Source organism: Bicyclus anynana, chromosome 11 (genome assembly GCF_947172395.1).
Source record: "Bicyclus anynana chromosome 11, ilBicAnyn1.1, whole genome shotgun sequence".
Taxonomy (NCBI): Eukaryota; Metazoa; Arthropoda; class Insecta; order Lepidoptera; family Nymphalidae; genus Bicyclus; species Bicyclus anynana.
In genome coordinates, this window is record NC_069093.1 from 13,463,986 (window position 1) to 13,479,681 (window position 15,696).

General features: G+C 36.8%; 1 protein-coding gene and 1 non-coding gene across 7 annotated transcripts in view; both read left to right on the plus strand.

Moving 5' to 3' along the window:
• LOC112053755 (caskin-2) overlaps positions 1–15,696 on the plus strand; it is a 324,648-nt gene that overhangs the window by 150,210 nt on the left and 158,742 nt on the right. The window contains exon 1 of one of the 6 annotated variants that reach the window (XM_052884460.1): positions 13,910–14,168. The exons of 2 other annotated variants lie outside the window; for them this stretch is intronic. Coding sequence is in view for 2 of the 4 variants with exons in the window: in XM_052884462.1 (XP_052740422.1) it covers positions 14,135–14,168 (34 nt within the window). In the remaining 2 variants the exon portion in view is untranslated. Of the gene's footprint in view, positions 1–13,909; positions 14,169–14,244; positions 14,603–15,696 lie in introns of those variants that run through there. 3 more of the 6 variants (XM_052884461.1, XM_052884462.1, XM_052884463.1) reach the window with 3 other exon arrangements.
• On the plus strand, positions 991–1,070 carry Trnal-uag (transfer RNA leucine (anticodon UAG)). The gene has a single exon. It is a non-coding gene; the product is annotated as a tRNA-Leu (tRNA).

Here is a 15,696-nt window from a genome sequence, read left to right on the forward strand (position 1 = left end):
GTCCCTAAAATTAGAAGGCCTATGTCCAGCCTTCTAACATAGCTTCAATTTTACACCAGGAACACTATACGTAGACTTCTTAAGTGGTCTATATCGACTTCTAATGGTCTATGACAACCTGCAAGGGTCTACGTCAGCGAAAAATAATATGCATATAAAATTGTGTAAGTAAGTCTTAGGATGTTGGTATTCGCTTTTTGGTCGCAATACATTTTGAACTTGTAAAAACCTGAGAAAAGAAAATCTTTACTTTAAGTTTTTAACACTAAACTTCACGACAGATAGTTTACAAGAAATCAATATCAGGTAAGTAGGGGGTCTATCCAACATGGAAAAACATGGCACAAAAAAGTTTGGAGAACTCTGATCTAGAATCTATACTTTTAGCAAAAGGCTTCAAAAGTGGATTTAATAAAAAATAAGGAAACCAATGTCGAACAAAGGTTTATGATTCACAATATTTGTCAGGACAACATAATTAAACAATCAATCTGTAACCCAAATAAGACCCTAGAATGGCAGAAAATGACCTTGAGTTGAGTCACGCACTTGTGAACGCTGTGTGTAGGGTTAAAGGATCTTTGACTGTTAACAAACACTCCCCTTTTCCACTCAAGTCACTCTCCCCGCCTATCCCAAGTAACCCATAAAGAATTACACAACAAGAAATGGGGACGGCTCGGACGCTACGAGCATACTGAAGCCGACCGTACTTCGGGCGCCTTATATCGCAAGTCGATCCCGCCAACCGATTGCTACCCATCTCTAACTCCCTATTCAGCCAACTGAGCCAACACGAGATCGAGCGACATAATATCCGTCTCAGACTACTATTTTCTACAATACCATATTACTCCGTCAGAGGCCGAACTAAAGAGACTCAGGCCAAATGCGCCGGAAATAACAACGAATTTAAAACTGTGGCAAAGACTGTAAAACAGACTAAAAAAGTACCAGTAGCCGTTGCGTAATTTCAACGTCAGCGTTACAGGCAGCGTGGCCGAGTGGTCTAAGGCGCTGGTTTTAGGCACCAGTCCGAAAGGGCGTGGGTTCGAATCCCACCGCTGTCAAATCTCTTTTACTTATTATTTTTAATTTTTTGCTTTAATGTAAAAGTATTAATGAAATTTTAATTTTGTTTCAGGTAATAATTATGTAACTGCTTATTGAGGATTTGAGGTAATTTTATTCTTCTTCTTCTTAAGGTGCCTCTCCGACTAGCGAAGGTTGGCAGTCAGTTTCTTGAACTCGTCTCAATCCTTCGCGAGGCGAAATAATTGTGCGGCGCTCGCGATCCCGGTACACTCTCTGAGACTTTTCCATACTGACGACTAGGGAAAATAGTGCAGTGGTTTCCCGTAATTTTATTATTAACACGTATCTAATGAGGAGGTTCTACAAACACTATCGTTAGCAACGATAGCTTGGCAAACTAACTAGAGGACTTTGATTTATTTTATAATTTATTACATTAACATAATATTGATAGACATTCAAATAAAAACATACATGAGTCGAAAACAGTGTTTGCTTTTGAAAGGTGGTTGAAAATGTATTATGTATATTCGTATAATTAACTAAAAAGCTTACTTAATAATCTACCCCTTCCTTATTTTATGCTGTGAGCCGATTATTTAAACCATTATTTTCGAAAAAATCGCTGCAAATCGCACATTCTATACCTACACTAGCTGACGCCGTTCTCCTTACCGTAGGAATATGGGGATAATATATAGCTTAAAGCCTTCCTCGTTATATGGGCTATCGAACTCTGAAAGAATTTTCAAAACCGGACCAGTAGTTTCTGAGATTAGCGCGTTCAACCAAACAAAGAAACTCTTCAGCTTTATAATATTAATATTGTCTGTTTGTTTGTTTGAACGCGCTAATCTCTGGAACTACTGGTCCGATTAGACAAATTATTTTAGAGTTCGATAGCCTATTAAATAGCGTGTTAGATAGCCTATTTATCGAGGAAGGCTATACTCTATAAATTATCCCCGTTTCCGTAGGAACCACGCGGGTGAAATTGCGCAGCGTTAGCTAGTTTAGTATAGACAAAGTGGTTCCAAACGTACTTCCCTTTTTGTAAAGCCGGTTAAAAAGGTGTAAAGAAGGGATTTGTAGCGGCGTACTCTTACAATTACCACAGCGACATTAACCTGTGGTCCCAGTTTACTTATCCGTGTGTAGAATAGGTAATAGTGTCTCTGTCATGGTAATACGCTCTATTAGGGAAAGGTAACACCGTGCCTCTAACATTAAGGAGCTTCGAAGATCTTGGGGACTTTTTTTTTTATTCTTCACAAGTTAGCCCTTGACTACAATCTCACCTGATGGTAAGTGATGATGCAATCTAAGATGGAAGAGAGCTAACTTGTTAGGAGGGTGAAAATCCACACCCCTTTCGGTTTCTACACGTCATCGTACCGGACCGCTAAATCGCTTGGCGGTCTTTTGTCGGTAGGGTGGTAACTAGCCATGGCCAAAACCTCCCACCAGCCAAAACCTATAAGGAAATGGTCAAATGCCGATTCAGTTTATGATGGTAGTGGACGAGGTGATTTTTTATTTTTTACTTTTTACTTAATTTAGTCACCTACCTACTATACTTATATTGTACCCAATTACTTTGACTAACTATGATTAATACAAACGTCATTGGAGCTTAACTATTGATTAGGGTGTTCACAATATTTTTTTTCGAGAATGAGTAAAGATACAAAAACTCCTCCATTTCCGCCTCCGGTGTGAACTTAATCCTTAACTGAGCAAAACGTGTGAAAATTATCAGTAACTTGTGTAAACTATACACAGATGCTAGACCTTACCGCCACATGGTGTTATGATTTTACTATCGCACTAAACACCATGGCACATCTATTTCGCCATCTGCGGATTGTTGAACAGAGATATAGAGTTGGAATAACACGTTTAGTTTCCACGACTCCATGTGAAGATGACTTAGTAAATAATCCACTTGTAATCACACCACAGAAAACATGTCACACCTATTAACCGAGCCATGGGCAGTAGGCAGTTTTTCTATTCTTCCTTTTAATACTACCTTTAATTGTACCTATAGCGTTCCGATACGATATCGTGTAAAAACCGAAAGGGGTGTAGATTTTCATCCTATACACAACAAGTTAGCCCGCTTCCATCTTAGACTGCATCATTACTTACCTTCAGGTGAGAGTGTGGTCAAGGGCTAACTTGTAAAGAATAAAAAAAAAATAAAGTACTTACGTCTGGCTAGGGTTTGGAACCCTCGTAACTTTAATTTTAAGTTTTCGACTTTAACTAAATCATGGCATAACTCGAAGTTTCCAGTGCTTGTTAGCTGACCCTAAGAATTGAAATAAATCATTTTTGTCTTTGACTTTTGACTTGGACTTTTGACTTTGACTTCTCGGTTTACAAGACGTTGCCTGACAAACACCAACTTGAGAAACACGGTTGTTTAAGCTTTAGTATTCGTTGGCAAGTGTGACCTTTATGTAACAAATAGATAAACATAAACGTTGTATTGGCGTTGATGTAACACAGTAGTCGGGATGTAAAAGTGCATGCATCTCGCGATCCTTTTACATCCCAATAGGACGCAGGTGGCCCCGCTGGGTTTTAGTGGGTATTCTGGTTTGCAGCGAGTCCCACATACCCGGCCGCAGACTGCACCACTCTACTTGTGCAGCCTCCGGACGGGATGCGTAAACGCATTTCCCAGCGACAAAAAAAAAAAAAAAAAATGATGTAACACAGAAGTTCCAAACAACTTCTGTGTTACATCAACGCCAATACTGGTACACAGGTAATTAATAAATCATAAGATTGATAATATTGTGTGTATGATAATTGTACGGTGACCTTCGCTACGTCTCGCATATGAATCAGTGTTAACTGAACATCTCTATTCTGTTGAACATAGTTAAACGTTTTCTGTTGAATAACAATCAGAATTTTAATATAATAAACGTAGGTACCTACCAGCGGCGAAGAGTCCATGAAGGCCGATTCCCGTCGGGTTACCTTTTAAAAATCCATACATACATATTCATTACTGAAACGAATATGTATTTATAGATTTATGAGAAACTGGAGAGTGCATTAAGCGGTGTAAATTTCCTTTTCTCTGGGACGGATTACTTTCGTCAAAATTCCGTCCTTCGCCACTGGTACCAACTCCTAATTATTGCCAAATACATTTTATATCTATTCGAATAGATATTTATATAGTATTTTTTCTATTTTTAGTAAGGTCTCTAGTAAAAAACTATCAAAAAGACTTAGAAGAATGTAATTTTCTTTTTGCAGTTAATTGACGCACTAGTACCTACCCCGTTTGTCAAATTAATTTTATTCAATTACTAATTATTAATTATTACTAATGTGGACAAATAACATATTATAAAAAAAAATAATGAAAAAAAATCAAATACCTTCCAACACAAAAATTAACCTAAACTAAAAAGCAGAAAATAACATCGTACCTATGTGCTATCTTCTGATTAGTTTGAATGTGGTGAAAAGCCAGTGATGTTTTAATTCAATCCGTTTAAATTACAAATTTTCTGTAGTTCTTTCAAAAACGGCTTTAATTAAAACAATACACTAGACTAAAAAGGATGAAACAAATAATTCAGATAGAAATCGAGAAGTGCATAGGGACGTAAATGGTCAAGGTAGAGCAGTGATTGCACCTACTGTAAAACTTCTGTCACTATGCTAGAAACACTTCCATTCATCGAGATCCAGAGGTTATCCGGTGCCTATTTAAAACCATTCGTGGATATCAACTAAAAATTTAGCATCACCCTACCATTGTACGTGATGATACATAAGTACCTAATCTATTTTTACAATTCCGAAGATCCATAATAACCGTGTTGTAATTAAAGTGTCAAATCGGAGAGACGAAATGATTCCATGAAGATGGGTGCTCAGTTCAGAAGCACAAAAATAAAGAAAATAAAACGCGAAGTAATTAGTCTCATAACTGAAAGCATTTCGCTGTTAGCTTTTTTGCCATTCTTTAAACACCAGAGAGCAACACGGTTGACAATAGCTTTTTCGTCTGATAATTCAGTTACAGATTTAAGTTCTTCTTGTAGTTCTCGACAGATGTATTTGAAGCCTCAATAACTCATGTCAGTAAAGTAATCCGCGGGCTCTAGGATTCCATCGCCATTGGTTTGACGATATTCAATATACTATATTTATTAACTTTTCCTAACGCATACCATGCAGAAGTGATTATTTTTATTATAACAACATCCTCAATTATTGTTATTGATGACGATAAACGTGTTCGTAAACATAAAAATAATTACTTTTATTTTTATAGTAACAACATCCTCAATTGACGACGATGTTCGCAAACTAAACGCATATTAAATCACTCAGTGAATTCAACATTATTTACTTTGACCAGATGGGCCGGTATTTTGGTAGACGGATAACGTCAGGAGTCTTTCTCGAAAAAGCAGTCGAGTTGCTCTCAGCATGGCGGCGTGCTCCTTTGAAACATTTTAATTACTATTTGCAGAAATAAATGTCGGAGTTCCTGTCTCGGTATTGGCTGCCAGCTAAACAAGCGAAAATAAAAAAAAACATTAGCCGGAATACTTACAAGGTATATTTAATATGTAACAAATTCCTTTCGATGAAATTTCTACCACACGGTAATTTTTATTTGAGCCGTTCGTATTTTTTCATGATATATACTTGATTCTAATGACTGCTTTAATTGAAAACGATGATGCAACCTTTTCTGGAATGCGCTTGTCTACTTAGAAGTTCTTTAGTTTCACATTTTTCTACCATCTAATACATTGATCCATACAAAACCAAACTGAAGTCGCAATGGGCGGGGTACACAGTTCAAAGAGCGTATGGGCGTTGGGGTCTCAAAGTGTTGGAATGGTGACCCCCACCTGGTGGACTGACACAACATCAAGCGAGTCGCAGGGATTCACTGGATGCAGGCAGTTCAAGATCGTGATGTTTGGAAGTTCCTTCAAAAGGCCTATGTTCTGCAGTGGACATCCATTGGTTGATATGATGATGATGATGATGAACACATTGGTATCGTTGCATCTTGTAGGAGTGGCAGGCACGCTGCACCTTAAGATGCTGATAGACTTGAGCATTCACTTGTAATGAGCGTTCGTGCGAATGTTACATCACAGAAAAATACGAGAACATTCAGTCATAAGAAAATACTGCATTTTTCAAAAGAAAATGTTCGTTTTTTTATTATAATAAACAACAAGCAAGAATATACTTCATGTCTTGTAAAAAATGCTGGCAACCCTAGAGCTAGGGAACGACGCATGGCGTCATTTTTTTTCGGATCGGCCGGCTCCATCGAATTATAAGACGTTGTCACGTCAAAAAACGGCGAATGGCCGATGTTCTATTAGAAGTGAATGCTCAAGTCTATCTGCACCTGTAGATCAAATCTTCAGCATCTTCACATAGGTGACATAGTTGTCCATCTATTAATTTATTATCAGCCTATTATAATGGCCCTGTACAGGGTTAGGCCTTTCCTCGTTAAAGTAGATGGGATACGGAGATAAGACCCACCACTCTGCTCAGATGAGCGTTGGCGGGATAATCCCAAGTACCTACTTGTATATATCTAGTAGGAGGATTCGGCCGTTGCTATTAGCTATCACCCTACCGGCAATGACGTACCGCCAAGCGATTTAGTGTTCCGGTACGATGACGTGTAGAATCCGAAAGAGCTGTGAATTTTCACCCTACTCCTAACAAGTAAAAGCTTCCATCTTAGATTGCATCATCACTTACCATGTAATGAGATTGTAGTCTAACAACTAACTTGTAAATAATAATAATAAAAAAAACTCTCTATTGTCGCGCTCCCATAGTCATATTTAATATCATTTTAAAGGATAAGTAGAGCAAGTGATAAAAGCTATAGTTAGCCGTATTAAAGTGACGAACCCATATTAATTGAGCGGTTAAATTTATGTTAATAAAACTGACTAAATGAACAGCGCTCGCGATCTGTCACTCGGTAAGGCGACCATGTCTGAGGGAAAATTAAGGACAATATTTTAATTAAAAATAGGTTTAAGTTACGTCATCATTCTCAGCCTATTTTAAGGCTCACTACAGCGTAAGGCCTCAGTTGACGGGATATGGAGCTTGGACTCACACCGCTGCTCTAATACGGGGTGGTGGGTGGTGCGGTGGTGGTTAATGATAATAATCGGGATCGACAGTTTAACGTGTTCTCCGAGGCACGGGGTAAAACCACCATCTTCTGATCGGCCTGAGAATTGTTACTGAAACTTTCTTAGAAAAAAGAAAAACTCAGTAACTCCTAGCCCGACCCGCACGAACCCAGGACATCGTGATCGGAAACCACATAGGCTAAACCAGTGACGTGCATTTCATACATGCAATAATGCCTTGCTTAGCCAATTTGTCAGTTTAATGCCTACCCTAGTTAAAAACCCTGTGCACGCCACTGGGCTTAACGCTGGACTAACGATGAAGTTAATAAGATATCGGGAAAAACGTAGCCTACATGATAATACACAATAATAGTTATGATTACGAGTATGTATTGTGTGGCGTACTGTTATTTATTTTTCTTCAATAACAGAAAATCGGAATATAATATCTTTAAATAGTTTAAAAAACTAAAAAACACGCTCTTAGCACGCACTAAAAATTACAAATATTGGATTTAAGTCACGTGACTATTTTTGGGGAGGCGCCATATGAGAGGACGGGAAGTGGGTACATAGTTAAAGTGATTGGGGAGGCCGTCATATTGGATATGTAATGACGTTTCTTAGCTAGTCATGTATTGTCATCAGAACTCAGAGCGTGTGCAAAATTTCATCCTAATCGAAAACCGGGAAGTGGGTCAAATTAAGATTCCAAAATTTTCTTACTCACATAGTTACAAGTGAAGCCAATATAAAGCGTGTAAAAATAAATGTATATGTTAGAAACAATAATTACAGTCACTCTAGTTTAGTAACCCAATCGGGGAAGGGCGGCCAATTAGTCTGCGCGGGAAACTTCGTATCGGGTTTCCGAGTTTTTGTATCGAGTCGACGCAACCCGTAACGTAACACGATGTTACAAACATTTCCGACACAATGGCTTTCCGCCGAATTTATCTCTTTTCCGCCGAATGTATCTCTTTTCCGCCGAATTTATTTTTTTATGCAACATTTGAACCGCTTGTGTTTATGTACTACGTGCGTGTGGAAGAAAATCTGATGGGTGACTTAGCTCACATTTAAATTAGTGAACCTTGTATTCCACGGAAGCTCGATTATACTTATACTAGCTGACGCCGCGCGATTTCACCCGCGTGGTTCCCGTTCCCGTAGGAATACGGAGATAATATATAGCCTATAGCCTTCCTCGACAAATGGGCTATCTAACACTGAAAGAATTTTTCAAATCGGACCATAGACGGTATAGTGGTCAGAGTTATTTTCTGATATTTTCATCACTTACCATCAGGTGAGGTTGTAGTCAAGGGCTAACTTGTAAAGAATAAAAAAAATATATATAGTAACAGCCTTCTAAGCGTTATTCGTGTTGGATCATTTCATAGGTTAATTTTGTCCATGTACTTGTTATTAGCTTAGATCAACATAATTATATCATCATTATCAACCCATATTCGGCTAACTGTTGAGCTCGAGTCTCTTCTCAGAACGAGAGGGGTTAGGGCATCCATCACGCTGGCCCAATGCGGATTGGCGGACTACACACACGCAGAGAATGAAGAAAATTCTCTGATAAGCAGGTTTTCTCACGATGTTTTGTCCTTCACCGTTTGAGACACGTGATATTTAATTTCATAAAATTCACACAACTGAAGAGTGCATGCCCCGGACCGGATTCGGACCCACACCCATGGTGGCGGTTTATCGGTGGCAGAGGTCATACCCACTGTGCTATCACGGCTCACTAAGAGTGAATTGATCAAAGGCTCATCAAATGTACTTGTAGACGATGTATTACGCGGCGGCCTATTTCATGAAAATCAGACAGAACTAGTAGAAAACACGCTTGAAACTGTCATCGATAGTGATAAAGAGGACACGATCAATCATGAAACTGATACCGTACATACAAGTAAGTAGTACTTTGTTATCTAAAATATAAATCCAATACTATGTACTTGCTGATGAGATTTGAACTCTAACTTTAAACTAAAAGGCTTTAAATTCGTTTGAAAAAGTGTTATTATGCTATACACACCTGTTTTGTACTTTGGAGCCAACCACTGAAAAATTATCGTAGACATGTCGGCGACAAGTGCATCATTGTTTTGGTATTCAACAGTATTTTATAAACATATAATATTCATTAGGCATATTTTATATTATATGTGTAACATTTTGCAGATGATTTGCAACGGGAAGTCAATTTATGAGTTGGAGTCAAAATGAGTTTTGCAGAATTGGATTTCTTTTAGGAAGTTTGATTGTAAGGAAGTTTGTGACTTAATCAAACCTCAACTGCTCAACTACTAGTTACGTATACTATATAATTACGCAGACTACTTGTTATTTAGATTCTGAATACGCGAGTAAAACCGCGAAACACAGCTAATTTTACATAATATATCATACACAAAATGTATTAAAAGTAGGACAGTGCGTATTTACGATCAATACTAGCTTCATTAGTACAAAACTGTGTCGGGAAATAGGTATTTTGCTAAAATATTAATTAATCTTGCTAGTTTTAGGTCTAGAAATGAGAGGAATTTTACATATTTGTAAAGTTGTTAATGGTTCCACAACTCTATATGCTGCTAAGAGACTGCATGACAACTTAATTAACGTTTAATATGTATCACTATCGAACGAATGTCGGCTGTAAAGTGCAAATTTATGTTAAACGATATATTTTAATCATTATCAATATAAAACGAACAACTGTCTACCTAATGAGCACAAATGAAAAACTAGGGTTCAAATCATTTATCATGTCAACTTTTGTTGGGTCGTTTATGTCTGAAAGACGACCTGAATTACTGATATAATTTTGTTTAGAACTATTTGTATTTAACAATCTACGTATGGCCAAAAAGTGAGGCATATATCATATACATAATGCTGTTGCAGACTTCAAACAGTTGTTTGTTTTTAATGTATTTATATCTCTTCATTATTTCAAGTTCAACAATTAGTATTGCTTAATTAGTAATATTAATCGCTGATATTGAATAGTAGCTTATTGATTCAGATCATCGATCATTATTATGTTGGCCATTTATCTATCTTATGATAACTTGGTAATTTTACCCCATAAACTACGAAACCCGTAAAAATATTGGCCCATAAACGTCTACTGCAGGACATAGGGCATTTGTAGGCACTTCCAAACATCACGACCTTGAGCCGCCTGCTTCCAGCGAACCCCTGCGACTCGTTTGATGTTGTCAGTCCACCTGGTGAGGGGTCGACCAACACTGCGTTTTCTAGTGCGGGGTTGCCATTCCAGCAACATTTCCAGCAGCATTTAGAACCTCAACGTCCATCGGCTCTTCGAACTATGTGCCCTGCCCATTGCCACTTCAGCTTCGCGACTCATTGAGCTATGTCGGTGACTTTGGTTCTTTTGCTGATCTCTTCATTTCAAATTCGATCACTCAGAAATACTCCGAACATAGCTTGTTCTATCGTCCGGTGTGTGACACTTTTTATATACACCCATTAAAAGTTAAAAACTATTTGTGAGATTTTTTTAAAATACCCCAAAAAGACTAAACGACCGGAAGTTCAATTAAATTTGAGAAACAACAAAAAAAATTGAAATTCTTAAAATGCAAAACGTTTCACCGAATTCCGGGTGAGTTTTACTGTCGTACCTGACGTTCCTGTTGGAACGAAGCCAGCTGCAAATATGCCTGTTGAATAAAAATGTGATTTTTGAGCCACGCTGTGATCTGAACTGCGGAGATCAGATTGGCAGGACCTGCATAGCGAACCGTGTTAGTAGAAAAATGCCAAGGAACGTGTTGCACATTTAAATTTAGCAAAGAAAGTAAGAAAGCAACTTTGCTAGATTATGTAGTGTGTTGTAACTGATATAGATCTCTCATTTATTTATTAGTTATTTTTTTTATTTAATAAATTAAGGTTATTATTGTTAATTAGTATATTTTAGTAAATAACATAAATTCTTTGTTTTCATTTATATTATTTTAATTAATTATTATTATTGTCTTTTCTGGACTTCTTCCTTCTGATTCCCCTGTTTTATGTTAACCACTTTCCTTGTTTGTCTTGTAAATGTCATTTATAGGTATGTTTTGTGACGCCCTAATTCTTAATTTGTGTAATTCGTGGATAGTGTTGTTATTTACATACTTCTTAACCCCTTTGCATGGTAATTTAAGCCTTTACTTACCTACAATATGTAAATGTTTTTTGTCCCAAATAAATAAAATTAAAAATTCTGATAAACCTATAAAGTCCTGGAATTAGAAGTGCAAAACAGTAGAAACTGAATTTACTCTAGACAATAAAAAATAATGAAACTGAAGTAACTTGATAATTACACTCAACTAACATGGATCAAATCCTGAAATGAAATTTTTAATTTTAAAGTATTTTGTACTACAAGAATAAAAATTTCAGAATTTGTTAATTTCAAGTAGGATTAGATTGCAAGCATTTCAAAGTATCTTTGAGACATTGCGTTTGTTTCCTTGTAATAGTTTGGAAGGCAAAGATAGGAAAGCTGGCAAAAAATCACTGAACTATCACGCTCAATATAATACTCTGATAAAAAGTAATTGTTACATTAACGGTTTCTGTCTCTGCAACAAATACAAAATTGTCTAATAATGTCCATGTTCTGTTGTGTACATTATACAAAGCTATGTGCTAAGTATTTTATCGGTCTCTTCACGGTCGAGTGCTTTTAAGGCACCTACGCGTACCTCGCGCATGTCAGCATTTTATCTTTTAATATGTTTTGAACACTTCCGTGAAATATCTGTCTTTTCGGAATTTAAAGATCATGTTTTTTGTTAGTTTAATCTTTCTAAAAACATGGATTTGCGATGTGTTAAAATCATTCATCAAATCAAGGTTGTACTGCACAATTGATGATTTTTTTAATGATAAAGATGCGTGGAGGATATATAGAGGATTAGCTTTCATTTTCACATAAGAAATGAATGAATTTCGATTTTTGATTTTTAATTAAGCTGGGAACCATATTTTAGATCGAAACACAGTGATTAGCGTTGCGACAAAAATAAGCATGGTGGCAGTATTTCCACATTTATTTTAGCTATATATCACTTTTAATAATAAAGAAACTCTGATATTACTAAAAACATTAGTAATATTATTAATCTATTTCCTATATATTCATTGTAAAACAGTTGAGTTAGTAACTGATATTCATTTAATATTCATTAAATTACATGCTTTCAAAATTCCATCTCCAAATACGAGCGCATTGAATTTCTATTTTCTATTCACTATCTTCAGGTTTAATCGAATAAGTGCAGTGATAGCTGGATTTGCTGCTTTTATTAGCTCATTATCACCTTTTCTAGTTGAAACGATATCTTTCTATTCATACTAAAGTTTGTAACAATTTTCATTTATATTTATATTTCTACGGAAGAAAACTATGTATGTTTCTATTAGTTAATGTACCTGCGCGCTTAATTTTAAAATGTAATATTAAATGAACAAATGAACGAAAATAGTCTTCAATACATTTTATTATCAAAGATAAAATGAACTAATAAATTTCTAATTATTCTAATTTTTGGTTTATGTCTGAAAAAGAAATATGTGCTTACGCCAATTAACTAGTTTAATTTCATAGACCAAAATCAAGAAAAAACATTATTATCTTAAACAGGCAATTTAGCCTCCGGTAAGTAGGAGAGATTGTAATAACAGATTCGTTATTCATGACTCCTACATAAAACTAAAATATAAAACAAAGGTTATCTCAAGCCTACACAAAATTTTACCTCTTCTGTTTTTAATATTAGTACCTACGATTTCGTCGACTGAGTGACCTTGCGGTCCGGCCTTCTTGGGAGTTGGAGCCCACATCAAAATAAAAAATAAAGCAACAGGACTGACTTGATAGATGAGAATCCCCACTAGTTTGTCATCTTGTTATGGCTATCCTCTAACCTGTTTCACTAATCTAACAAATTGAAACTGAGTATGATTGAATTTTTAATGTATTAATATTACAGTCACGGGCTTTCATTAAACAAATCATGTTTGTAATGTTACAAAAGATCTTTAAAAATTATTTTCGTAATCAGAATTGTCCGAAAGCATTTATCATCTAAAAATATTGCTTTTAAATTATCTTCAAAACATTTAGACCCAATTATTTCTGATTAATGGCCTATAGGTATTGTGATTTATAGTTATCATTCCAAATTAGTTTCCACTTCAATGCTGTTTAATTTTCTTCTCTTAGTATTTAAATAGTACTTAGATACACTAAGGTCATTATAATTATCTTTAGTAGTGTTTTATGTAGTGGTCACATTTATGGCTTCGTTTTATAGAATGCTTGTCACATCGTTATCGATGCACTCACCGATGCGCCGTAGAGTGCCACGTGAAAGATAACGGTTTCACTCCGTAGCATAAATAATTTTACAATCTTGCTGTAATATATTATCGTAGCGATCTTTTGGTCCCTCGCCTACACGAGCGTGTTGACGCGCCGTCAAATCACAACCTCAAACAATATCTCTGCATAAAAACGAGAAGAAAATGTATACAAAGGTGGAATCTATCGCCGAGTCACGACAATACGATAATTCTATAGATCTGTCGCCCGATTTGTTGGGTGCAGGCGCAAAAAGGGGCAGAGGGGGGAGCTACTCGGTATCGCGTCACTCGGCAACGACGCCGGTCAGCTCGCTAGAGTCGCCGGATCGGTTCAGTCTGTCGCTTGAATTGTACGCGCTTGTTCGTCACTCGTTACTACTCTGTGCCGCGTTCGAACCGAACTTTGTGCAATCCTAGATAAGTGTGGATCGGATTATTTGCAGTGTGTGTGACGCTCAATGACATCGGATGTGGATTTTTAAGTGCTCACGTCAATATTCTATTGATACGAGCCGATGGTTCTTTTGAATAGTAACATGAAAATTAATGGTAAAATTTTGTCTGATATTTGCATGTACCTATCTAACTTTTGTCAGTCCAATTTTACGTATGTTATCTGGATGATCTGATCTTCTTGGCTTGCACGACGCACGATCAATTATTTTTCTAGAATTATAATGAGTGTATCTCATGGTAAACAGTAAACAAATTATTTAAATGATCGCATCTTTCCATCCGGACCACCAAAATGGCCAAAACAATAGCAGAAACCTCGCGTGTAGATCAAAATTGACTCTCTTAATTTAAATATAAGTTGAACAATTGAACGCTGTGCATTTAAAAGCAGATATAAGGTATATGAGTAGAGGCTGTGTCTGACCCTGTTGCGCCTACGGGACCAGCCGCTGTGGGTGGACGGCATAGTTTCCGTACCGCCTAGAGAACGACAGTGGGTGTCTGAATGGAGCCAGTTAATAATAATGGTGAGATTTAATCACCGCCATAAAGGTTACACAACAAAAGCTGCAAGCATGCCTGCGGCTCAATACGTAGAAGATCCTTTTGAAATAACATTTAAGGATAGTGATACTAACAAACAGCTTTTAGATACAAATATTAGAATTAGAAAACGTAGGTACCTACTAATCATTAATGAGAATGCTTCACTTGATAGTGGTAATGTATATGCTTGAGAAATATATATCACAACAAAAACTAGCAGGAATCCATACGAAATACTTCATCCTGTTAGCTACATATTTTGCACATGTCGCATAGCAGACCTCGGATGTCGACTGACAAAAAACAGAACACTTCATACACACATGTTTCGGATCAAATTCAGGCCAAATGAGCGTGTTCGAGACCAACAAAATGTTTCCACGCAATCCTGTCTTCAGATCTAATTTGAGATGATAAAATAAATCTTAATAAAACAAACGTGATCCCTGAAATGTAATTTGAAGGGGAAGCGGAAATTTAATTAAAGAACGAATTACCTTACGTAACCCTGTTATTACAAACGCATCTGTTGGGAATGATAAATGTGCTCGTCGAACAAACAAGAAAAAATATTTTTAAAGAGAAACCTGCGCGGACGGAGGCAGCACGTGGGATGGCAGATGCGCTCGCACATCTTGGACACAAAACGCGACCCTTTGTAGTTTATCTCAGCATCGCGCCAACCTCGCGTGCAGCTGAGATTTAAGCTTCATTATTATATCGTTAAAACCTTTAATGTGTTCGATAGACTTTTTATTTCTTCTTGGATTCTGCTTGCATTAATCAATGTCAACAGCTAAAAAAGTTTACTTGTAAGATTTATTGTCTAAGTTCAAATCAGGTCAAGTCCGGCTAGAAGGACCGAGTTTTTCCTTCGATTACTATCGCGCTTGTCGCCATTTATGGCAACCTGCGCTCGCCGCGGCTGAGTATTGACAACTGTGGGATACTTGACATTAATGCCGGCCTCTCTGTGATAAATATTGACTGTACGTGTTTTCATAAAGTTTCTAACCTTATTCGAATAGTGACCCAATACAATAAGCCCTTCAGATTGTAGACCTTACTTGGAAAA